A 25,920-nucleotide genomic window follows, 5' to 3' on the forward strand; every position below is an offset into this window, starting at 1 on the left:
CTCCGCAGCCCACCTTCCTACTAAATTAGATTTTCCCACCTTTGACTTTCTCTTTGAATCCAGTGTTTTTATGTCATAATTCTTATATCAAATTGTAATTATATATGTATTTATGTATTTATTTATGTAACATCTCTCTCCTTCATAAAATTGTAAGGTCAAGGAGGGCAGAAATCATGATACTTTGTACCTAGAACATAGCATGGTGCCTGATTTAGTCAGTTACTGTTTGTTGAAAGAACGAAAGTGCTGAATGAATACAAGAGGATGACAAGCACACTATAAACGTTAGAAGTAAAAGCATATCCCAGTTCTTTCACAATAATGAAAATCTAACACTTTTAGAAAATATTTTAAAACTTGTGTTAAAATTTAAAGGAGGAGTTCCGGGAGTTCTGGTCGTGGAGCAGTGGAAACGAATCCAACTAGGAACCATGAGGTTGTGGGTTCGATCCGGGCCTTGCTCAGTGGGTTAAGGATCTGGCGTTGATGTGAGCTGTGGTGTGGGTCACAGACACAGCTCAGATCCTGCGTTGCTGTGGCTGTGGTGTAGGCCAGCAGCTACATCTCCCATTCAACCCTTAGCTTGGTACAGCCCTGAAAAGACAAAAAAAAAATGTAAAGAAACCCATCATTCAAAACTTTCTTTCCCCTCTTCCCTCTCTTTCCCATGGCTCCCAGGCCTGTACTTTGATCTAGCTTTTGTTCCTCTCTCCTTTCTGCTTCACCAAGGTAAGGATAATAAATAAAAGTGCTTTAATAAAACAGTAAGTTAAACTTTTATAATGTTCAGGTAAATATCAGTTCCTGAGGGTTTTTTTAAATTTAATTTTTAATAGAACTAATATATTCACATGGCTCAAAACTCAAAAAGTATTATAGGGTGAGCTTCCCGGTGGCTCAGCGGGTTAAGGGTCCAGCACTGTCACTACTTTGATCCCTGACTAGGAACTTTTGCATGCTGTGGTTGTGGCCAAAACAACAACAACAAACAAACAAAAAAGAGAAAATATTGTAGGGGAGGAAAAATATTTTTTCCCACTACCTTCCTAGGTTCTCCAGCTGGATCCCAGTAAATAGGATTGATAAAAGGCAGATTAACAAGAAAAAAGCATACAAATTTATTAGATACAATTTTCATGACATGGAACCTTCATAAGGAAATGAAGACTGGAAAAACCAGTTAAACAGGTGTTTTTATACTAGGTTTTAAGAGTGGAAAGTCCTGGAAAAATGTGACATGACAAAATGATATGAGCTAAAGGTGGTAAACTGGGGGAAATTTAGCAAGTCCTGCTAAATTCGGAAATGTTCGGAAGCATCCCTATGTCTTTGCAGATAAGGATGCTTCTTTCCTCCAAGTAATGGGACCTCACCACTCACCTGAGGGTCTTATGACCTGCTTCAGAGGAGAAGGGGGGAGGCCAGGGAGTCATTTCAGCACCTGCTGTTTCTGTGAACTGCTTCAGGAAGAGAGGGATGGATTAAAGAGTTCTTCTAGCACCTTCCATTTCTCAAATCCCTTCAGCTTAAAACAGTCAATATGCCAATGTGTCATAGCATGTTCTGAACATTAGCAGTATAAAACAGTCAATTATCTTTATTTGCAGGAGTTATGGGCAAATAATACCATGAATAATGTATAATCAAATACTGAACTATTATTTCTAGGGGAAATACAGGGTTAGAGTCCTATAAAACACTGGTCACAACATTTTCATTAACTGAATAATACATAATATTCTTTTTTTTTTTTTTTTTGGCTTTTCTTTTTAGGGCCGCACCCGCAGCATGTGAAGTTTCCCAGGCTAGGGGTCTAATCAAAGCTATAGCTGCTGGCCTACACCACAGCCACAGCAACACCAGATCCAAGCCACATCTGTGACCTACACCATAGCTCACCGCAACGCCGGATCCTCAACCCACTGAGGGAGGCCAGGGATCGAACCCACAACCTCATGGTTCCAAGTCAGATTCATTTCTGCTGCTCCACAACAGGAACTCCTACATAACATTCTTTTATATATGTTTCTTTCCTTTTTTTTTTTTTTCTATTTGGGGCTGCACTTGCAGCATATGAAGTTCCCAGGCTAGGAGTCAAATTGGAACTGCAGATGCCACCTATGCCACAGCCTATGCCACAGCAACGCAGAATCTGAGCAGTGTCTGCAACCTACACCATAGCTCATGGCAACTCCGTATCCTTAACCCACTGAGCAGGGCTAGGGATCAAATCTGCATCCTCATGGATACTAGTTGGGTTCATAACCCGCTGAGTCACAACGGGAACTCCCTGTATGTTTCTTATTCAATATATTTTGTTGCTTCATTAACAATGAACTCACAGCCAATAGTGCTATAACTTGCCTGAACAAAGCTTATCTAATACATATATTTTCTCTGTAAGGTACAACACAACTTTCTTAGGTTTAGGAACATCATTCAGGACTACAGCACTATTTTTTTTAAAGAGCAAAATCACCACTTACAACAAAAAAGGCACAAAAATGAAAAACATGGTACTAGCTAGACCCCGAAAAGTACATTTGTTTACAATACATGAATTGAAACAAGAAGGCAGATCATCAACTTATTCAAGAAGTCAGTAGAAGCCAGCACCTGGTTAAGAAATCACCTAAGCAGATGTTGTCATAAAACTATCATATATCCCATCTACTCTCCTAAGGGCCCGTTTATTTTTTTCCTGAAAGTCATATGTTCTTCCATGAGCGCCCATCTGCTCTTCCCTATCCATTAAGATTGCATATAAACTTCAAATTCTAACCGCATCCTTGAGTCACATTTCTTTGTGAATTCCCATGCAAACATATTGATTCAATCTGGTTTTTTTCTTGCCAATCTGACTGTTATTTTAATTTTCAGACCCCCAGTATTAGACCTAAGAGGGTAGAGGAAAAGCTTTTCCTCAACAATTTCAAATAGCAAACAAATTGTACAAAAATTGATCCATATTATATAGATATGCGTATTTTGGCACTGCTTCTAATGCCAACTTTTAGACAGCAAAAGGGTCTACAAGTGTCTGAAAGTGCTAAGTTTCTTACATTACCTAGCAGCTGTTATTAAACAATTTAGAGGCATATTCAAAATGGTATGATTGGAGTTCCCGTCGTGGCGCAATGGTTAACGAATCCGACTAGGAACCATGAGGTTGCGGGTTCGGTCCCTGCCCTTGCTCAGTGGGTTAACGATCTGGCGTTGCCGTGAGCTGTGGTGTAGGTTGCAGACGCGGCTTGGGTCCCGAGTTTCTGTGGCTCTGGCGGAGGCCAGTGGCTACAGCTCCGATTCGACTCCTAGCCCGGGAACCTCCATATGCCGCGGGAGCAGCCCAAAGAAATAGCAAAAAAAAAGACAAAAAAACAAACAAACAAAAAAAAACCCAAAATGTTATGATTAACACAGTGCATAGTGGAAGACTTTTATGGTGAATTAAAAAACCTAACACCCTAGTCTATTAACCAATATTTTAAAAATCAGTAGTAGTTTTAAGCCAATGATAGTTCTTTTACCTGTTTCTTCTAGTATTACCTTTATGTTTATGATATCTTTGTATTGCTATTTTTTGACTTACCAACTTTAAAAGGTATCAGTATACTGACTACTATGGTAGTTGATATTCCAGATCTCTTGCTCTGATACCACCTATTTCTCCACTCTCATCCTCAAAGATTGTGAGCGATATAGTTGGTGAAATCAGTAGTTATTTATTGCATTGAAGGAGTTCAGAACACACGACCCCAAAATATGCTTCTCTGGCAAATGGACTGTTTGGAGTTAAAGGACCCTTGAAAAACAACCTGCAAGAAGGACATGGTGATCTTCTTCCTTTTTCTTAAATAGCAGATTAAAATCCCATGTGAAAGTTGTCCTTCCTACATCAGAAGGAAAGAGACATTCTTATCAACAAGGATGGGCAGTCAAAGCTGAGATAAAATCTGTACCAACAAACTTTGTTAAATGAACCATCAACTTACTAGTCAATTCTCCACTCGTTGAAATGCCCCAGCCTGAACCCCTTTGCCTAGTCACATTTTACAATTTGCTACTTGCTTAATTCAATATATAAGCATTCAACTCTGCTTCTTTGGGTCTTCGCTTTTCTTGTGAAGACTCCCATGTACAAGTAAAAAGTATATAATTAAAACTGGCATGTTTTCTCCTGTTAATCTGGCTTCTGTCAGTTCAATTCATAGGCCCAGCCGGAGGTCCTAAGAAAGTGGAGGAGAAATTATTCCTCCCCTACAGCATTATGATTCTATCATTTATAGATGAAGCATTTACTTTTTCACATTGTTTTATGGTTGTTAATGACAAAAATAAATTTAACACAGAGCAACATAACATAATGCATCATCATTAAGGGGGTGTAATGACACCCACTCTGCCAGTGCTGAAATTACTTGTGATCTTATTTCAGGAAACCAATTTTACCTGAATTGTTTTTCTTTTTTTTTTCACCTCTAAAATAGGGTAATAGTTGTTTTCCTCACAAGGCTCTGGAAAGAAGCAGAGTAGGAGTAACTTAGAAGAATGAGATAGTGAGTAGGTAAGCTCATTGTAAACTGTTGACCTGAAACAATTCTTTATTTTTCCAGCAAAAATGGATTTATTTGGGATTAGCAGAAAATTTCAATTTGAGGTCTGCAACTGTGGCCAGCCATGTGCAAGTCCTTGCAGGGCACAGGAAGGAAAATGCTTTTATAAAGAGGAAAAGGAAGTTGGGAGGGCTAGAATAAACAAAGAGACTGTGGTTTTTCATTGGCTGAGTCCTTGCCAAGAAAGAAGAGTCTTTCCTGTTTGGCTCTGCTATCCCCCAGAGCATGAGAATTCCCCTGGATTCTATCTCTCTGTTTAATTTTTTTTTTTTTTTTTTTTTTTTTTTGGTCTTTTTGCCATTTCTTGGGCCGCTTCTGCGGCATATGTAGGTTCCCAGGCTAGGGGTCATATCAGAGCTATAACCGCAGGCCTACACCAAACCCACAGCCACGCGGGATCCGAGCCGTGTCTGCGACCTACACCACAGCTCACCGCAACGCCGGATCGTTAACCCACTGACCAAGGTCAGGGCTCGAACCCTCAACCTCATGGTTCCTAGTCGGATTCATTAACCACCGCGCCACGACGGGAACACCTCTCTGTTTAATTTTAATTGAGGTTTCTGTTTAATTTTTGTACAAAACTTTAAGTGTGAGTGCAATATAAAGCAATATCTTTGACCCTGACAACAGTTCTAGTCTTCATTCTTCTCCTAATTGACTCTGGGAAAATCTTTTCATATCTTGGGTGGCTGTTTTCTAACTGGTAATTATCAAAATTAACGAGTAATTAATGTCTATACTATTAACAATTTATTTGGATATAAACAATGTGGAAAATACCAAGTTTGTATTACTAGCCAATCTCTAACCTACGAGCTCTGACGTTATTATTTTGCCTCTAAATGAGAATTAATTACATTCAAGCTATCACTGTCCCCACGAACATAGCACAGCAGAAACATCTAAGTAGGAGACTGCTAGAGCAGCCGGTTTTTTGAAGATATAGGAGGCTGTAAGCTTGGGAATGCAACATGTGGTAGATCCAATAACAGAATCAAAAATTAGAAAACAATCAGAAATTAATTAAATGGTGATTAAGAATGCTTTGGTCCCTATAGGAAGGCTACATATATACTGGGAGGGCATGTGGCTTTTCTACGCCAGAAACCGTCAGAAGCCGCTTTCAGGTTCTCGGGTTTCCCAGAGGCCCTTGCGCAGCTCTTGGCGGGGAAACGTGACCTGGCCCCAGGGGTCAAAGGGCTACTGTCGCTCCTCCACAGGCGACCGTTGAAGGAAGGAGCATGCGCATTAGGCAAAGCAGTTCTCCTGGTCGCTGCCGGGGGACCCTCAGGCGTTAGGTATTACATGTTTGTTTCCCTTTTGGTTTATTTTCTCTTTTTTTCTTTTCTTTCTTTCTTTTATTTTCTTTTTTGCTTTTTAATGTCTTTTTCTGTTGCCTTCACCTACTTTTAAGTTTTTTTAAGTTCTGAATGGTGAACTCTTCGGGCGGAAAATGCATAGCTACTTATTTTTCACAGGAGGTTCTTGAGTGTAGAGTAACTCTAGCATGTAGTCCAGGCTTTTTCAGGATAAATGTAAATGTTTACGATAAATAGATGCTTCTGTGAATTCTTCTAGATGAATCGTCTGGTTAAGAAAAATGAAATTGGAACCAAAAAAAATTGAGATGTACATCAGAATATTAAAGAACCAAGAAATCAGAATCAACCCCAAAAGTCCAGAATATTTTCTGTTGCTCTTTTATGGTGTTCCACAGAATAGGACATTATGTCACATCCAGAGCCATGTTCAAGTTCAGTGAAGGAAAGTTAACCTGATTTGGTCATTTTGAAACTACAAATTTAAAACAAAAATTAAAAGATTATTTTAAAGAATTTGACAGAGCCAGTTTTTCATTACCCACTTGTGCAATGTTGTTAATGTTTAAATACTGTGAAGAAAAATAAATTATGCTTTTTTAAAAAGGTCATTTAAAGAGTTCTCTTAATAACCATTCTATGTGAGGCTTGCTGGTCTTGCTAGGCTTAATATTAGCACTTGACTCAAAAGAGCTTTGGAGCAAAGTGAATCTGTTTTTGAAAATTCCATTTTAAGTAAAACAAACAAACCTTGTCATTTATTCACATAAAATTCTGACTTTACATATAATAAACCAGATTAGAGATAAAAATAAGATCTGAAGTTAAAGCTTGTATTTGTGTCACAAGGTTGAATTAAAGAAAATATCAGAAGATGGCCACTGCACAATTGCAGAGAACGTCCATGGTATGATTTCTTATATTTTAATTTTAATTTAGCTAATTTAGTTGTTTCTTGAAGTCTCAATTATTTTTTTTAATTATTACTATTATTATTATTTTTTTTTTTTTTTGTCTTTTTGCCTTTTCTAGGGCTTCTTCCTGCGACATATGGAGGTTCCCAGGCTAGGGGTCTAATCGGAGCTGTAGCCATCAGCCTACACCAGGGCCACAGCAATGCAGAATCCGAGCCATGTCTGCAACCTACACCACAGCTCACAGCAACGCCAGATCCTTAACCCACTGAGCAAGGCCAGGGATCGAACCCGCAACCTCATGGTTCCTAGTTGGATTTGTTAACCACTGCACCTCAACGGGAACTCCTCAATTATTTTTATGTTTGAAAGTTAGAGTCATCTCTGAAGGTTTAATGATATCAGTAAACTCCGTATTTTAAGAAATGAAAACATTTGCTAAACTAATTTGAATTAATAAAAAATTCTGTTGGGTGCTCGATGTTTGCTGTAAATTGCTGGTTCAAGTTTGCTTTACCTTAGGTATCAATCAGTGCTATTATGTTGCTTTGATGAAATTATAATTCACAGCAGTCACTCCTAAAAAATGAATTTTTATGCAGCACAAAGGTTAAAATTACAGTTATCTGTTAAACCTAGTTAGTAACTAAAGAGAATTTCAATGTTATATATCCTTGTATTATGCAGTTACAGTTACCTGCAAGGGGATTTCTAACACTTAAGCACTTTTTTGCATGTTACCTTTAGGCTACCACCCTGGAAACACCCTCACGTTTTGGAAGCCATCCTGATTTTCTGGGAATTACTAACTACTGTGGTTAAGAATTATTTGGGAAAGTACTGTGCTTTCTTATGCAAAAAAAAAAAAAAATAGATCTAATTTAAGTTCCAGAAGATTGTATTTTTAGTAAATCTAAATGAAATGTTTTAATCTCCCTTGAATTTAGAGTGCTTTGGTATTTCCCAATAAGATATCAACTGAGCAGCAGTCTTTAGTGTTAGTGAAGAGGCTCCTAGCAGTTTCAGTATCCTGCATCACGTATTTGCGAGGAATATTTCCAGAATGTGCTTATGGAACAAGATACCTAGATGGTAATATGTTTATTTCTCTAAACATGTTATTTTTATTTTTGGCTTGCTCTAAAACAGTAACTTTTGACATAGAGATTTTTTTTAATAACAGTTTTATTGAGTTATATTTTGCATACCTAACAATTCAGTCATTTAGAATGCACAATACATTGATTTTTGGTATATTCAAAGAGGTGTGTAACCATCACCACAGTTAGTTTTAGAACATTTCATCACCTCAAAAGGAAACCCCAAACCCTTAAGTCACTCTCTACTCCCCCCACTTCCCAGTCCTAGGCAACCACCAATCTGGTTTCTGTCTGTACAGATTTCCCTATTGTAGACATTTCAAATAAATGAAGTCATACAATATGTGGTCTTTTGTGACTGGCTTCTTTCACTTGCCATAATGTTTCATCCATATTGTAGCAAGAATTAGTACTTCATTCTTTTTTGTTGCTGAGTAATATTTCTTTGTATGGATAAACTACATTTTTTTAATCCACTCATTAGTCGATGAACATTTAGGTGGTTTCCACTTTTGACTATTATAAATAATGCCAAATTTATGTACAAGTTTTTGTGTGGACATTTAAGTGATTTTTTTAAGTGTATATTCAATATTTTTGAAAGCATTTAATCATAAAAATTTCCCTCAATCTCTCAAGTATAATATTACTTGACATTACTCTTATAATAATGAAGTTAATAAGTAAAAACATTACTTAAAGCCTCGTACAATGGTAGTGTATGTTTACATTATTTTGAAGAAGTAAAAGTAATACAGCCAGTTTATACTTCAATAATAACTTATTGCCTAGAACATAGTATATACCTAATGTTATGCACCAACTCTTTTGGCAATATATTAAGCACTATGTCATGTATGGTATCTTATTCATTCATTTCACAGGCCTGTGAGTTCAATATTATCCCTGTTTTCCAGATAAGGAGCCTGAGACTGAGAGATCTCGGTGTTTTCCACTGTTTTACTTGTTGTTGTTCCCTTGCAGTACACTATCTAATAGCTCATTACCTTCTTAACCTTTATAAGTATTTTACTGGGATAAGGGTCCATAGCAAATATTCTAAGATTCTTGGATAACAATGGCATGAAAGTATGATATCTAACTTGAAGTGTCCTATAGCCTTTCTTTGTTTTTGTTTTATGGCCCCACCTGAGGCATATGGAAGTTCTTAGGCCAGAGATCGAATGTGAGCCACAGCTGCAACTGCAGCTGTGGCAATGCCAGATCCTTTAACCCACTGTGCTGGGCTGGGAGATGAACCCAGCCTCTGTGGTGACCTGAGCTGCTGCAGTTGGATTCTTAACCCATTGCACCACAGTGGGAACTCCATTCTTATATAGCTCCTAAGGTGGAAATTTTTTTTCTATCCATCAACATGCATCCTCATCACTATGATGCCATTTTATAGTAAAGATAAAAAGATTGTTTCATATAATCTTTCTTCCTTTAATTATATTAACACCAATCATCTGGAAGTTCATTGCCGTTAATATATCATTATTTTTGTATTTAGATCTTTGTGTCAAAATTCTGAGAGAAGATAAAAATTGTCCAGGATCCACACAGTTAGTGAAGTGGTAAGTAAAAGACCTTAATGAAAGAAAATTTTTTCTTAAATCACATTTTTTGGGGACCTTTGATACCTTTAAGTGTTAAACCCAATTTAGTGATTTCCCCCTTTAACACTGGGTACTGTTTTTGCAGGTCTTTGGATTACTGCAGTAAAACTTTCCTTTATTTCATGCTCCATGTGAGCAGGCTTCATTTTCCTATTATTATTCCTCAAAAACAGATGTCAGATATTTTCTATCCTCCTTTTCTTCCAACTCCATTGGCATTTTATATCACTGCCATATTTTTGTTTCATTTTATTATTTAAGCTAGGTAATAGGAAGGGAGCTTTAATAATAAAATTGTGTATTATTTAGTAATGAGATAATATGGAGACTTATTAAAAACTGTTTTCTGGAGGTACATTCAGTCTAAAAATCCTTGATTATTTTTTAGGATGCTAGGATGCTATGATGCTTTACAGAAAAAATATGTAAGTCAATATCTCTTTTTTTTTCCTATAGTTTATAGTCTACAAATGTAACAGCAGTTAGCATGTAGTAAAACAGTAATTAGCATGTAGTAAAAGGTTGATTTAAACTAACTTGGGCATGTGCCAGTCCAAATTACTGAAAATCTGAATATTTTAAAGACTGATATTCAACTCATTTAAAGCTATTAGAGGAGTTCCTGTCGTGGTGCAGTGGAAACAAATCTGACTAGGAACCATGAGGTTGCGGTTTGATCCCTGGCCTCGATCAGTGGGTTAAGGATCTGGCATTGCCGTGAGCTGTGGTGTAGGTCGCAGACATGGCTCGGATATGGCGTGGCTGTGGCTGTGGCTTAGGCTGGTGGCTACAGCTCTGACTAGACCCCTAGCCTGGGAACCTCCATATGCCGTGGGTGCAGCCCTGAAAAGACAAAAGACTAAATAAATAAATAAATAAAGCTATTAGAATAAATACTTAACAGATTTTGCCCAGTCAGTTTTGGTTAACTGTTAACAGTCATTTGTATTTATCACATGTTAACTTACAAAAACTTAATGAATTAAAAAGTCTTTTTAAATAGTTTGTTCATTAGTTTCATATGCCTTCTACAATTTTGTTTATACTAATAACAGTAATCTCTTCATGAGAGTTCAAAAATAAATTGTGACAAGCCTTTTTGTATACTTAGTTTATGTTATATCAACATATACAGAGAAGTCTGACTCAAAAAAAAATCATAAAAAGGATACAATTGTATCCATGGTCACCAGCTTCCCTCATTAAGACATTGAATATTTAATACTCATTAATTATTGAGTGCCTGCTCTGTGCCAGGCACATATTCTAGGTAGGAGCTGAGTAAGCTAACAATGGTCAGCACAACAAAGAGGATCCCTTCTATAGTGAAAAAATAGTCAGTAAAACAAGGAAATTAGATAATATCCAATAGTGTTAAATGCCAGTAATACTTTTAGGAAGAGTATGTGGTAAATGGAGAGGTTGGTAACTTTAGGTAGGGTAGTCTGAGGAGCTCTCTAAGGAGGTGATATTTAAGCTGAGACTTGAATTAGAAGAAACCAGTCAGGCATTGATTTGGGGAGAATATTCCTGACAGAGCAGCAGATGCAGAGTTGGGAATTTGGAGAGTTCAAGGGACAAAAAGCCAGAATGATTGCAGTGTGATGAGCAGTGCAGGAAGGTGGCAGGAAATGAACCTGGGAAGATAGACAAGGCCAGTGCATTCAGGGCTGTGTAGGTAGAGTTTGTGTGTGGGTTTTTTGTTTTGTTTTTTGTTTGTTTGTTTGTTTTTCTTTTTGGTCCTCAGCTGTGGCATTTGGAAGTTCCCGGGTCAGGGATCAGACCTGTGCCACAGCAGTGACAATGCCAGATACTTAACCCACTGAGCCACCAGGGAACTCCTGGATTTTATTTTAGTGAAAATAAAAGTCATTTTGAAGGTTTTGAGTAGAAATGTAACATCATTTGATTTATCTTTTCAATTAAAAGAAAAATCTCTTTGACCACTATTTAGAGAATGTACTGTAGAAGGAGAACAAAATTGGAATGAAGAATAGCACTTGATAGCAGTACTGCAGTGCTGGTGAAAAATAATGGTGGCTTAGAGAAGGATGGCAAAGAAAAATGAAAAGATTCAGGGTATATCTGGAAGAACTAATTGGACTTGTTTATAGATTGTCTCTTATAAGGAAAAGATTTAAATCAATAATGATTCTTAGATTTTTGGCAGATTGAGTGAATGATTTCCTGTGATTTTCTGTTCCTGTGGGTCTCCAGAGCCTCTTCCCTTTACTCAATGAGCAGGGCCCTAAACTCTCTTTGTCTCTTTTCAAAATCAGTTCTCACAGTGGTAAGGTTTAATGTGTTATTTCACAACATATATTTTCCTTGTAACTGCCAATAATGCCCCTGTTTGCTTAAGTCAGTGACATGAATTTAAATCTTCAGTAAGACAACAAAAAATAGATATTTGGGGGAATAGAGCGAGATATCCAGGGTATTGCTTTACATGCATCAAGTCTATTTTCTGTAAGATTATTTTTATTAGGAGTAAATGTTGAAATAGGACAAAGAATTCTAATGATCCATCATGCAAAAATATTTTACAAAATAAAAGTAAGATTTTTGTTCTTTGTTATGTTTCAGCTAAGGATGGTTGTTCTAGCTGTAAGTATTTTTAAATTGTATGTTCTTTTAAAAAAAACTCAAATTCGGTCTTGCTTAATTAAATAACACTAAAACCATTTATTGATTATGTCACTTGATACAAACAACTGATCTATTCAATGGAAAAAAGTAACTGATATTTTGGGGGGGGTCATTTTGTGTTTTGTTTTACTAAGTTCTTTTAGTAGTTTAGTCTAAACATCCAGTGTAGTTCTCATAGAATACTTAGCCTTGTATAACTCAATCGTAAATTATTTTAATAGGTATACACCAATCCAGAAGACCCTCAGGTAAGTATGTTTAAAGTAATAAAGAAACATCATGCTTCTACTATCTGTAAGTAACATAAAAATGTAATACCTTATACTTTTAATTATGCTTTTATCTAGGTACTGTCATGTGTATTTTCACATTTGAACCTCATAAAGACTTTTTTTGTTGTTGTACGCATGACATGTAGAAGTTCCTGGGCAAGGGAGTGAACCCTTGCCTGCACACAGCAGTGACCCAAGCCACTGCAGTGACAATACCAGATCCTTAACCTGCTGCACTGCAGGGGAACTCCCATGACTTTGTGAGTTAACCAAGATCTTAAGATAGGTCTTGCATTGTTATCTTTAAATAGATTAATATACTTATTACAAGAAAGGTTATGTGACTGATCCTAGGCCACAAAGACACAAAGCATTATAAATAAGCTAAATCTCCTGATTTCTGATTCTTTACAGTATTATTTTTTTCACAATATTCTTTTTATAGAACCATAAAGGGGGTTAAGTTTCAGAAAAATAAAATTCTTATCCTTAATCTTTGAATATTCAGTCCAGTCCAGTCACATTTACATGTTCATCTGACAATTAAAGGAAAGAAAAGGTTACAAAAAATAAAGAGAAATCCAGAAGACAAGAAACAAAGGGGAAAGATCTGTTGAGTGCTTACTATTCTTAGGCTTCATTTCTAGGGGCTTTCTGTTCATTATCTCCTTTATCCATCATAACCATCATGAGGTAATATGTCATTATCATCTCCAAGTTGTAGATGAGGAAACTTAGATACAAGGTTTCTTGTCTAAGGTCACAGTGGTAGAACCAGAATTTGGACCTAAGAAGGCCAGTTCATGATCTGAGTGCTTAACCATTAAACTTTAGCTGTTACAATATAGTGTTTCATTCACTTATGAAAAAGCATATTTTTTAAAAAGAGAGAACTAACCCTATCCCTAAGTGAGCAATGGGACATAAAGAAAACAGTAAAAGCATTAAAACTTGAAGAGAGCTTGAGGAGTTCCCATCGTGGTTCAGCGGAAATGATTTTGACTAGCATCCATGAGGAAGCAGGTTCAATCCCTGGCCTCGCTTAATGGGTAAATGATCCGATGTTGCTGTGAGCTGTAGTATAGGTCGCAGATGAGGCTTGGATCCCATGTTGCTGTGGCTGTGGTGTGGGCTGGTGGCTACAGCTCTGATTCATCCCCTAGCCTGGGAACTTCCATATGCTGCAAGTGTGGCCCTAAAAAGACAAAAAAGAAAAAGAAAAAGAGCTGGGGATGTCTCTTCTTTGATATTCATGCCTGCAATTAATGCTTAATATATGTCCACAGTGACAAAATCATATGGGCAAAAGCTGTGAATTAGTTGATTGTTCAGACACTTAACTATTCAGAAAAATGTGCATTTATTTTCAGATATTTAATAATTGCACATTTTTTCTTTTAGTAAAAGAGCAACATTGCTAATACATTAATATTAATTGAATGCTTAATTAACAGGCATTTTATTAAAAGTGCTATATGAATTACCTCATTTGATAAATATTCATAGGCACCAAGGAGGTAGGTACTATTTTCAGTTTCTTTTATTAGCTGAGAAAACTGAGACTTAGAAGGTTTAAATGATTTGCTTGTGGTTACCATGTAACAAGGTTATAAGCTCTAAACTTAGCCATTAACTTAGCCTAAACTCAGCTCCCTCTCATCCTGCCTGCTAATGAGTTCCCTCTCTCTGATGTGTAAAACATACATTGCAATGAGTGGGGGAATGACTATCTCTCCAATGCTGAAGCCCCGAATCCCAAACTGTGGAAACTGACTATTAGAACTGGAAAGTTTCAATTGATGAATGGAGGTTAATGTGCAAAAAAAAATAAATGTTGAGTCATATAAAGCTTTATATAGCTACTTGGCAGCCAGTACTGTATATCATATGCATAACTGCAGTATTTTCTATTTAAGACAATTTCAGAATGTTACCAATTTAAATTCAAGTACACCAGTAATGGACCCATCATGGACTTCATAAGGTATTGTTCTATAGTTTTCTTTTTGTATTACAGATTACTGGTTATTCATATTAGTACTAGATAGCTAAACTTCAGGAATAATTCTGAAACTTTTCAGTTAACCATCCAGGAAACAAAATATCCTCAGAGCAGCTGCAAGCCAGAATTCTGTGGCTAATTATACATTATTTTAATTACGAAACAATGCCAAAGAGTAGGAAAACTATTGTATGCTTGAGTGATTAGAAATATAATTAAAATTCATCATTTGTTTCCTTTAAACATATTAAATGCATATTAATTAAGTAAATTAGTTTATAATAATGATAACATATTAGTGATATTAAATTTTCGTAATAGTGGCATTAAAACATATTATAACTTTTAATTTAACAACTTAATGCTTTAATAGGAATAAGACTCTCAAGTAGTAAAATGTGAAGTTACAGTATTAGAAGCCATGCTTGTCATAAGAGAAATTAATTGTGATTCTCTTCTAGTAAAAACCAAAGCAGTGAATCTAGTATGTCATCTGCTGACACAAAGAAAGCAAGTATTCTCCTCATTCGCAAGATTTATATTCTAATGCAAAATCTGGGACCTTTACCTAATGATGTTTGTTTGACCATGAAACTTTTTTACTACGATGAAGGTACTATTTCCGGTTCATCATGTTTCTTTTTCTTTCCTTTTTGCTTTCTTTTTAGGGCCATACACATGGTATTATGGAAGTTCCCAGGCTAGGGGAATCAGAACTGCAGCTGCCGGCCTATGCCACGGCCACAATAACACTGGATCCGATCTGCCTCTATGACCTACACCACAGGTCACAGCAATGCTGGATCCTTAACCCACTGAACAAGGGAGGGCAAGAGATCGAGCCTGCTTCCTCATGGATACTGATTGGGTTCGTAACCACTGAGCCACGATGGGAACTCCCAGTTCACCCTGTTTCTGTTGGTACTTGTATATTTTCTTATTTATTCAACCAGTTGGTTTCCATCCCAAGCGTTTTTAAGCACTTAAATTGTTATATATATTTTTGAAATTATAAAGTTTACATTTATTATCAATATTTGAAAAATATACACAAATTCTCTAGTAATATGAATATGACCATGTGAAACTAAACTTCATTCATAATTAAAGAAATGAAGGAGGAGTTTTTTTTTTGTTTTTTTTTTTTGTCTTTTTGCCTTTTCTAGGGCCGCTCCCGCTCCTGCAGCGTATGGAGTTCCCAGGCTAGGGGTCGAATTGGAGCTGTAGCCTCCTCTGGCCTACACCACAGCCACAGCAACATGGGATCCGATCCGAGCCGTGTCTGCGACAGCTCACTGGCAATGCCGGATCATTAACCCACTGAGCAAGGCCAGGGATCAAACCCGCAACCTTATGGTTCCTGGTCGGATTTGTTAACCACTGCACCACGACGGGAACTCCAGAAATGAAGCAGGAGTTCTTGTGTGGCTCAATGGGCTAAGGATCCAGTGCTGTCACTGCAGTGGCTTGGGGGCTGGCACAGAATCGAATCTTGTCCCAGGAACTTCCACATGCCTCGAGAGTGGCCAAAGAAAAGAAAAGAAGAAATGAAGCAATGAGATACCATTTTTCACTTACCAGATCAGTAGAACTTGTAAACTGATCATTGGCAAGGGTGTGGGGGGAAGCAAGCACTTTTGTATACTCTTGAGGAAATGTATGTAGGTGCCATGAAACATTTTAGGAGGACAGTTTGACAGTATCAAAATTTCAAGTGCATGTTCTCTTTAATCCAGAAATTCTATAGTTAGAAAAGTATCTTGGGAATATACTTAGATGAATATACAAGGTTATGTGTTTATGAGAATTTTCATTATTGCTTTGGTTAAACTAGGAACAAACTGGAAACAACCTTGAGTATCCTGAATTGGGGGATTGAATAAATAAATTATGGTGCATCTATATAATAGAATGCTGAGCAATCTAAAAGAGTGTACTGATAAATCAAGTTACAAAAAATATTAAAAACATTAAAAAGTGCTGTTAAAAACAGCTAGATACAGAAGAGTATGACCTCATTTGTGTTTTTTAAGGACAGATACATGTATATGATATATATATTTTACATACATAGTATCTTTAGAAGAACATAAAGCAGCAACAATAATAGCTAATATTTATTGAATGCTTATATTGTGCTATTTCTGTTCTGAGCATTTTATAGACATTAATACCACAATGACTCTCTGAGGTAGGTACTAATATTTTCTCCATTTAACAGATAAGGAAACCAAACCAAGAATGACAAATAGTTTCTTCAGGGTCACACAGCCAGTCAGGTGTAGGGGAAAAAAGTTACCTTTAAGGAATAAAATAGGAACTTGGAGATGTAGGAGAGTGATTTTTACTTTTTAATATATGCCCTTTTGTACTATTTGAAGTTTCTTTAATCTGCATATATTTTATAATAATAAAAATTAATGTATTTTCTTCAATTTTGTGAGCAGCACAGTTTATACTTACTTTTCTGCAGTTACACCCCCAGATTACCAGCCTCCTGGTTTTAAGGATGGAGATTGTGAAGGAGTAATATTTGAAGGGGAGCCTATGTACCTAAATGTGGGAGAAGTCCCAACACCTTTTCACACTTTCAAAGTAAAAGTGACCACTGAGAAAGAACGAATGGAAAATATTGATTCAGGTATATTATCACCAAAACAAATAAAAACACCACTGCAAAAAATTCTCATGGACAAAGATGATTTAGAAGATGAACAGGAGCATTATATAAATGTAAGTAAATTTACAGAGTTATGAAGTACAATAGTAATGAATATTTGATTCAATTCTGAGGACTTTAATAGCTATAAATACTTATAAACTCAAGTTTGGAAGGAACTATAAAGAAGATATAGGCTTGGAGTTTTAAAACTTTTTACCTGGAGCTCCCGTTGTGGTGCAGCAGAAACGAATCCAATTAGTAACCATGAGGTTGCGAGTTCGATCCCTAGCCTCACTCAGTGGGTTAAGGATCCTGCATTGCTGTGGCTGTAGCGTAGGCTGGCAGCAGTAGCTCTGATTCGACCTCTATGATGAGTAAAGTAGGAAATGGTCCTGGAGGCCCAGCCACTGGCCACCCCACCTACCCTCTAAGTAGACTCTAGGGAAACCCCTTGGTCTGGAGCATAATTTGAAAACTACTGAACTACTCTAATCCCCTGACTAATGTAGGAATCTTTTCTACAACATCTCTAATAAGTGCTAATCTAAACCTATGCTTGAATTTCATCAGGGCCTGGAAAGACAGTGTCCTGAATCAGTCTGGAAGTTCCTGGAAGGCAGGAAGAGTGTCTTATTCATCTTTGTATTCCTGTGCCTTAGATTTGCAAAGTGCATTCTTGGTATTAGTTGAATGAATGGATGATTGAATTCGTAGCCTCACGCCCAGAATATCTGTCATCATTAACATGACCATCCTTTAATCTCGTTTTGTTGTTTTCTCTTTTATTCATTTTATTCTAAATTATGACCACAGTTCTTAGTACAGAGACTGATGCTTCTGATTTAGGCTCTGTGGCCACATCCTTACAAATAGAAAATTCAGTTTTTATCCAGTTTGGTCAAAAAAGAAGGAATCTTTTTACTAAAACCTAAATCTCAGTCTTGCTTTATAAACAATATGGCTGGGATTTATGTAGCAGTCTTTAACATATTTAAAGCTCTTTGACTTAAGTCACAAAGGAAATAAAAATTATAAAGTAGACATTAAACCTTTGCTATTTCTTCCATACCATGACTGAGCTTTCTTTAACTTCCTGAAGCAGGTTGGGGCTCATTCAGAGTGTATGCTAACATCTATACAGAAATTCCAGGGCTTCAGATGCTATAGCTTGTTGTGTGACCATGTCTAATTCAGTGCTCTCAAACAATAGTAAGAGCTAAGAATTTTTAGAACCATCATACATTTTTGAGAAAGTTGTTGATTTTTATCATTTGCCTTTAACTTCAGAGTAAAGAAAAGTAGGATTTTATACTTTGGATAAATAAGTTGCCTTATTATAGTAATTACAGGACCCCTTTATTTCTAGCAAGCACAAAGTCATTGTAGTGTTATATTTAACCTTCACATAAAACAAATTTGTTCATAAATACTTCTACCCAGTGTTTTATTTTGAAATGTGTCCATTTTTTCCCAATTATGTAGGATGATTTTGACATTGAAACTAAAATGGAAGAGCAGAAAAAAAAACTTGGATCTTCTGAACTTGGAGGTAAGAAGTTAATGAAAATGTAAATTAATTCACTTCCGATTCAATGTTATACCACTTTAACCTTTTTTTTCTTTTTTAACAGAGCCAAATTTAGTTTGTGAGGAAGATGAAATTATGAGGTCTAAAGAAAGTCCGGAGCTTTCAATTTCTCATTCTCAGGTATAAACTTGATAGTTCTGTCTCACTTTTTTTTTTTTTTTTTTTTTTTTTTTGTCTTTTTGCCATTTTTTGGGCCACTCCAGCGGCATATGGAGGTTACCAGGCTAGGAGTTGAATTGGAGCTGTAGCCACTGGCCTACACCAGAGCCACAGCAACGCAGGATCTGAGCCGTGTCTGCAACCTACACCACAGCTCAGGGCAACGCCGGGTCCTTAACCCACTGAGCAAGGCCAGGGATAGAGCCCACAACCTCATGGTTCCTAGTCAGATTTGTTAACTACTGCGCCACGACGGGAACTCCAGTTCTGTCTCACTTTTAATTTGATTTTTTTTCCAAAGACAACTGCTTTTATATTTAGATAATTATCAGATTTTCGTATATTCTAGGTCTTTTAGAAGAAAATTAGGTATTAAGAATGCTTATTAAAATCTGGGAACTATATGTTGAGAAGTTTTTAGTATGTTACTCGTTGATTCGTTTAGTAATATATCTAAATACTGTTCCTAGAATCTTAGAATTTCAGAACTAAATAGAATCTTAAGCAGTTATCAACTTCAAATATTAATTTTGTTTTTACAGATGGAGCATATAATACTGCCTTACTTTGAAGGTTTTCTTTAAGGCAAATGATAAAAATAGGCAACTTTCTCAAAAATGTGCGATGGTTCTAAGGACCCTTAGATCTTACTGTTGTTTGAGAGCCCTGAATTAGACATGGTCACACAACAAGCTGTCACATCTGTAGCAAATATTAACTTTGTATTTATAAATGGAGTATATAATACATTTCTGTTGCCTTGGAGTAGAACACGTTTAATTTTGTTTTCCATATACAGTAAAATCCTGAAATAACATTTAAATAAATGAAAATAATGGGACTGATGATTGTCTGTCTTCCTCTGCACAGCCCTTCTCCAGTGGGAGTGGGCTGAAGTTCTTATTTTTTGGAAGAGTGGTGTCTAGTGATAATTTGGGACTTTCTGAGTTCAGTGAATGGTCAATTGTATACAGTGTCAGTTTCATGTCTTAAACTTTGCACTTCTTATGACAGTAAAAACCAATGCAAAATTAATGGTATTCATTAATTCATTGTTGCAAGATCTTAAATTTTATGTAACTGAATTTTTGAACCCCATTATTTTGTTATGAAAAACTTTTATTATATTATTTTCTTTTCTAGGTTGAGCAGTTAGTCAGTAAAACATCTGAGCTTGATGTGTCTGAAAGCAAAACCAGAAGTGGAAAAATCTTTCAGAATAAAATGGTAAAAGCATCTCTTTAGATTTGTTTTCCATTCTAACTTTGTAATACCCCCCATATTTGAATTTATTTTGCCTTTTTTTTTTTTTTTAGGGCCGCACCTGCAGCATATGTAAGTTCCCAGGCTAGGGGTAGAATTGGAGCCTTAGCTGCAGGCCTACACGACAGCTACAACAACACAGGATCCTAGCCATGTCTTCGACCTACACCACAGCTCATGGCAATGCCCAATTCTTAACCCACTGAGCAAGGCCAGGGATTGAACTCGTGTCCTCGTGGGTACTGATTGGGTTCATTTCCACTGAGCCATGATGGGAACTCCGAGTTTATTTTGCTTTTAATACTTCATTTATTGACCCAACATTTAGTAAGCATATACTATATGTCAGGTACTTTATTAGGTGCTGGAGATAATAATATGAGTGATACTTCCTGCTCTTACGTCTAGCAATTGGAGGTCAACAGGTAGTGATATAGGGCTGCAATAGAGGTCTGAATTGGCACAAAGAAGAAAGAATGGTTAATTTTCCTGGAGGAGAGCGGAACCCAGGAAAGGCTTTGAAGAGTGACACTATCATCCAGACTCCCAAGGAAATTTCCTAGAATGCCAAAATGTTTCATGTTCTATCTTGTTAATGGATTATCTTGTTAGGAAGACATTAAAAATTACTGATAAACACATACACACGTATATACACACACATATAACACACATATATATCTGTATGTATATATCTTGCACAAAGTGAATCTCATATTTTTAAGAAAAAATAAAAGCACTGCTTTATTTTAGTTTTTGGTTTGAATTGTACTAAATAAAAATTTATCCTTTATGTTAGACCTTTAAGTTACTCTCAAAGGTTCCAGAGATGAAGAAAAAGCATTCTGTAAAATGTTTAAAATAGTATTTACAAAGTTAGGAAACAAATAGCACACTGTTAGTGGTATGCTAGAGTGTTTCTTTTCAAATCTTCATTCAGTGACATCATGTTGGTTGCTTGAAATTGGACATGATGAGAGTATTCATAGCATGGAAATCAGCAAATGCCTCAACTCAGTATTTGTTTCTCCCAGAGAACTAGTTGTTAAACATTTACCAACACACCACAGATGATAGTGCCATTTTTAGGTGTCCTTTTTTGCCACATTCTCAATGGAAAGTTAGAATTGACCGAAGGCAGAATTCAAACTAGTATCCTAAAGAAAACAAGAGATAACAGAATTCCAAAAATTACTACCTCTAGCAGCAAAATGTCCTTCCTAGGTAGCTTCTATTTAGGATGAGTATCCTTTACTATCCTTTGCTCCACCAAAGTACTCCTGATTTTGAGAATGTAAACTGAATTATGGTTGGAAAAGGGCAAGAAATGAAAATATTTAATAATCTATATACTAAGGAAGTTGTCATTGAAAAGTACGTTTCAATGCAAACTGTTACATTTAGAATGGGTAAGCATTGAGGTCCTCCTGTACAGCACAAGAAACTATATCCCATCTCTTGGGATAGACCATGAGGGACAATAATATAAGAAAGGAAATTATATATATATATATATATATATATATATATATGGATGGATGTTTGTGTGTGTATATATATATATATGAGACTGGCTCAGTTTGCTGTACAATGGAAATTGGCACAACATCATAAATAAACTATACTTTAATTAAAAAAATCAACCAAAAAAAAGTACATTTCAAGCATCAGAAAATAAGTATGTACTTTCAGAGGATTGTACTATGACAGCTAGTAATTTGCCACCCAGTATTCATTTTAAAAACTGCATATATGGCATTATTCACAATAGGCAAAAAGTGGAAAAAACTGCTATCTCTAACAAATGAATGGATAAATAAAATATAGTATATCCATACAGTAGATGATTATCATTCAGCCATAAAAAGGAATTAAGTATCAGTACAGACTACAGCTTGGATGAATCCTAAAAACATGCTAAGTGAAAGAAGCCAGACACACACACACACACACACACACACACAAATCATATTACATGGTACCATTTATGTGAAAGTCCAGAATAGGGGTATCTGTAGAAACAAAAAATCTTGCTGGTGAGAGGTTGGTATAGGGGAGTGATAGATATAATTGTACAGAATTTCTTTTTGGAGGATGAAAGTGTTCTAAAATTGACTGTGGTTATAGTTGCACAACTCCTTAAATATACTTAAAATCATTGAATTTTGTACACTTTTATTTATTTATTTATTTACTTATTTTTGTCTTTTTGCCATTTCTCAGGCCGCTCCCACGGCACATGGAGATTCGCAGGCTAGGGGTCGAATCGGAGCTGTAGCTGCCAGCCTACGCCAGAGCCACAGCAACTCGGGATCCTAGCCGCCTCTGCAACCCATACCACAGCTCACGGCAACACCGGATCCTTAACCCACTGAGCAAGGCCAGGGATCGAACCCTCAACCTCATAGTTCCTAGTCGGATTTGTTAACTACTGAGCCATGATGGAAACTCCAGAATTTTGTACACTTTTAAATGGATGAGGAGTTCCTTTGTGATTCAGTGGGTTAGGATCTGGTGTTGGCACTGCAACAGCTTGGATCACTGCTGTGGCGTGAGTTCAAACCCTGGCTAAGGAACTTCCACATACTGCAGGCACAGCGAAAATTAAATAAAAATAAAATAAATGGATGAATTATATGGTATCTGAATTATATCTCAGTAAAGTTTTTTTTTAACTGCATATAGTTGCCTGTAATTGAAAAATTATGTTGGTTGTTCTTTGAGAAATAACCAATTTGTAATTATTCTGTCTTTGTGGAGGCTAATGGAAATCAACAAATAAAATCTAAGGAAAGTCGGAAGAGAAGTCAGCTTGAATCTGGGAAAACAGTAAGTCTCCCTTTTTTTTCCCCTTTTTTGGCCGCCCTATGGCATATATGTAGAGTTGTCCTGTGCCAGGAATCAGAGATCAGATCTAAGTCATAGTTGCGACCTAAGCTGCAGCTGCAGCAATGCTGGATCTTTCACTGGGCTGGGCTAGGGATTGAACCTGCAACCAGTACTCCCAAGAAGCTGCTGATCCTGTTGTGCCCAAGTGGGAACTCTGAAGACACTGTCTCATAGTAATATATATATATGCTGAATAAAATGGCAAGTTTCAGATTATAGATTCAATTTAATGATAAATATGATATTCCTGGATATACCTCAGAGCTCTGATATCTAAGTTTTGTTTAAATATATTTGATTCTAAAAAATGGGGTAATTTTAAAATAAAATATGCTATTGGGTTTTTTTTTCTTTTTTTGGTTTTTAGGGCCACACCCGCAGCATATGGAGGTTCCCAGGCTAGGGATCAGAGCTACAGCTGTCGGCTTACACCACAGCCACAGCAATGCCAGATCCGAGTCATGTCTGACACCTATACAGCTCATGGCAACACCAGATCCTTAACCCACTGAGCGAGGCCAGGGATTGAATCTGCAACCTCATGGTTCCTAGTCGGATTTGTTTCTGTTGTGCCACAACGAGAACTCCAAAATATGCTATGTTAGCTTATTAATTTTTCCCTGTAAACATTTACTGTTGTATTCCATGAATGCTTTGAGGTGGTTAGAGGAATTTATAAAGTAAAAGTCAATATCAACAAAAATATGAATAGAATGAGTGAGAAAATGAGAGTACAAGAATATTCAGGCAATTTTATTTATATAGAATTAAAATTGAGCCACAGATTTGATCTGAGCTTTCTAGAGATCATAACTAAAGTAGAAACAAGATAAGATAACCAAAACCACATGTGTAAAAATACAGTATCTCCTCCTACCACCTTAGGAGAAAGAAAATTTTCCTGACCTAAATCCTGTAACAGTTATCTTATATTTGGAACCTTATTTTACCAAATCAGATAATTGTATTTGTCACTTCTGAGATAGATACTAATATTTTTAAGCCAGAATTTTTAGTATTATTTGTAGGTTAAAATTAGATAACTGAAAAATTAGGACTGTTTTTTAAAATTCAATGTTAAAGAGGTAATCTCAAAAATATAGTTGGTTAATCCTGTTTTCAGTTTACATATCTTAAGAAGGGAATGATGGAGTTCCCTGGTGGCACAGCAGGTTAAGGATCCAGTGGTGTCACTGCTGTGGCTCTGGTCGCTGCTGTGGAGCAGTTGAGTCTTTAGCCGTAGACCTTCCACATGCTGCAGGTGTGGCCCCAAAAAGGGGGGGATGGAATAACTTGAGGTTTCATTAATATATTATTTTTCCCTAGTGTATTAAGCCTTGGTTTTCTTCTACAAAATCATATTCCAATTTTGTCACTAGTTTTTACCAGAAAAATAAAAGTTCAATAACTCAGAATTTTGTTAGCAATTTTCCTAAGTCATCCTCCCATTCATTCAAGGGTGCATTGAATGTCTAATATTTATCAGGCACTGCTGAGCACCAGTGATACAGAAGCAAAACATGATGCCAAAGTGGAATTTTTCTCTATTCTTAGGTTATTTTTTAATCTTTCCCCTCTCATCCTACCCAAAAATATTTTACTATTTTGAGGACATAATGTCTATCTTTCTAACTACTCCAGCACCTCTAATGAAAACCTTACACTTAGAAGGATGTACTTTCAGCAGTCATCAAAAGATATAAATATGTCAATAATAAAAGTTACCCTACTTTTAAAGAACCCAGATATCCTATCTTAGTGGGAAATAGTATGCTAGGTTTAATTTTTTTTTGAAGAAAGAAGAGAGGAAATAAGGAAGAACTGAAGGAAGGAACATCAGATGTAAAAAAGCTCTAAAATTAAAAACATTTAAACTGGAAAGTATCTATTCTGAGTAGTTGTTTTCTTTTAATAGGTTCTTCATCACTTTGATTCGTCTAGTCAAGATTCAGTGCCAAAAAGAAGAAAGTTTAGTGAACCAAAGGAACATATATAAAAAAATGATTTTCTTCATGTTTGCAAAGTTCTTCACAACATTTAAATGAAAGGACACTATATTACTATTTTAAGGTGTGTTTGCCCTACCACTGAAAACTTATAGGTAGTCTTAAGCAGTTAGTACACTGAAATGAATTCTTAGCTATCATATGATGATCTTTAATCTTATCTGAGACAAATTCAAGAGAACTTTTGAGTAAGAACAAAAATAACCAGTGTTGTAATTTATTCTGTTAATTATCTACTCAATTTGATCTATATTCCATTTGGTGGACATTTCCTTTAAACTTATATTAACTTTTAAGGCCCTCTTAAGCCATTTTTTGAAGTAAATAATGTTTATTTTGGTATTAAATTTTGATAGGAATTCATTTTTTACCTATGTTAAAACCATATAATTTAACTGCCTGTGTTTGTCATTATGTTGTTAAAACAATGTTATTCAGTACTTTGATATAGTGTATTAACATAATAATATATAATGTGCAATTAAAAATTGGTGCTTACTTTTTTAGCATTTTTTACAAGACAAAAAAGACTAAAAGTCTGACATTTTGGGTAGCATAAATAAAACATTGTTCAGCATCTAGACTCGTTCATGGCTTCTAATTTTTATTTAAATAGCAGAAAATGTTTAGGCACTAATTTTGACATCATTTCAGTAGATGTTACTTAAGAGTTGAGCACACTTCCTAGAACTTTTGGTAGTGTGAAAGAAACTGTGTTTTTAGTGAGAAATCTGGGATCTGATTTCAGACTTGACTGTTTCCTGTGCTCTACAAAAGGAAGACTTAAAACTTGTCTGTTTGCCTCTTGCAGTTTCAGCAGCCATATTCTAAAAACATACATTATCCATGAGCTCGCCAG

At 36.1% G+C, this 25,920-nt stretch overlaps 1 protein-coding gene across 1 annotated transcript; it reads left to right on the forward strand.

The window, feature by feature from the left end:
• Positions 1 to 5,879: 5,879 nt before the first annotated feature.
• Positions 5,880 to 25,641, forward strand: HORMAD1 (HORMA domain containing 1). Its single transcript, NM_001194981.1, is given in 15 exon segments — positions 5,880 to 5,917; positions 6,788 to 6,845; positions 7,800 to 7,944; positions 9,466 to 9,529; positions 9,960 to 9,996; positions 12,158 to 12,178; positions 12,442 to 12,468; positions 14,409 to 14,476; positions 14,956 to 15,107; positions 16,968 to 17,227; positions 18,639 to 18,705; positions 18,788 to 18,864; positions 20,047 to 20,130; positions 22,927 to 22,995; positions 24,971 to 25,641. Coding segments are annotated over 14 exon segments (1,185 nt in total). The 5' UTR covers positions 5,880 to 5,917; positions 6,788 to 6,812; the 3' UTR covers positions 25,052 to 25,641.
• The last annotated feature ends 279 nt before the right edge of the window (positions 25,642 to 25,920 follow it).

Source organism: Sus scrofa, chromosome 4 (genome assembly GCF_054392235.1).
Source record: "Sus scrofa isolate SSC_HxYL_T2T_F1_AM1 chromosome 4, Sscrofa_HxYL_maternal_Yorkshire_Landrace_v2.0, whole genome shotgun sequence".
Taxonomy (NCBI): domain Eukaryota; kingdom Metazoa; phylum Chordata; class Mammalia; order Artiodactyla; family Suidae; genus Sus; species Sus scrofa.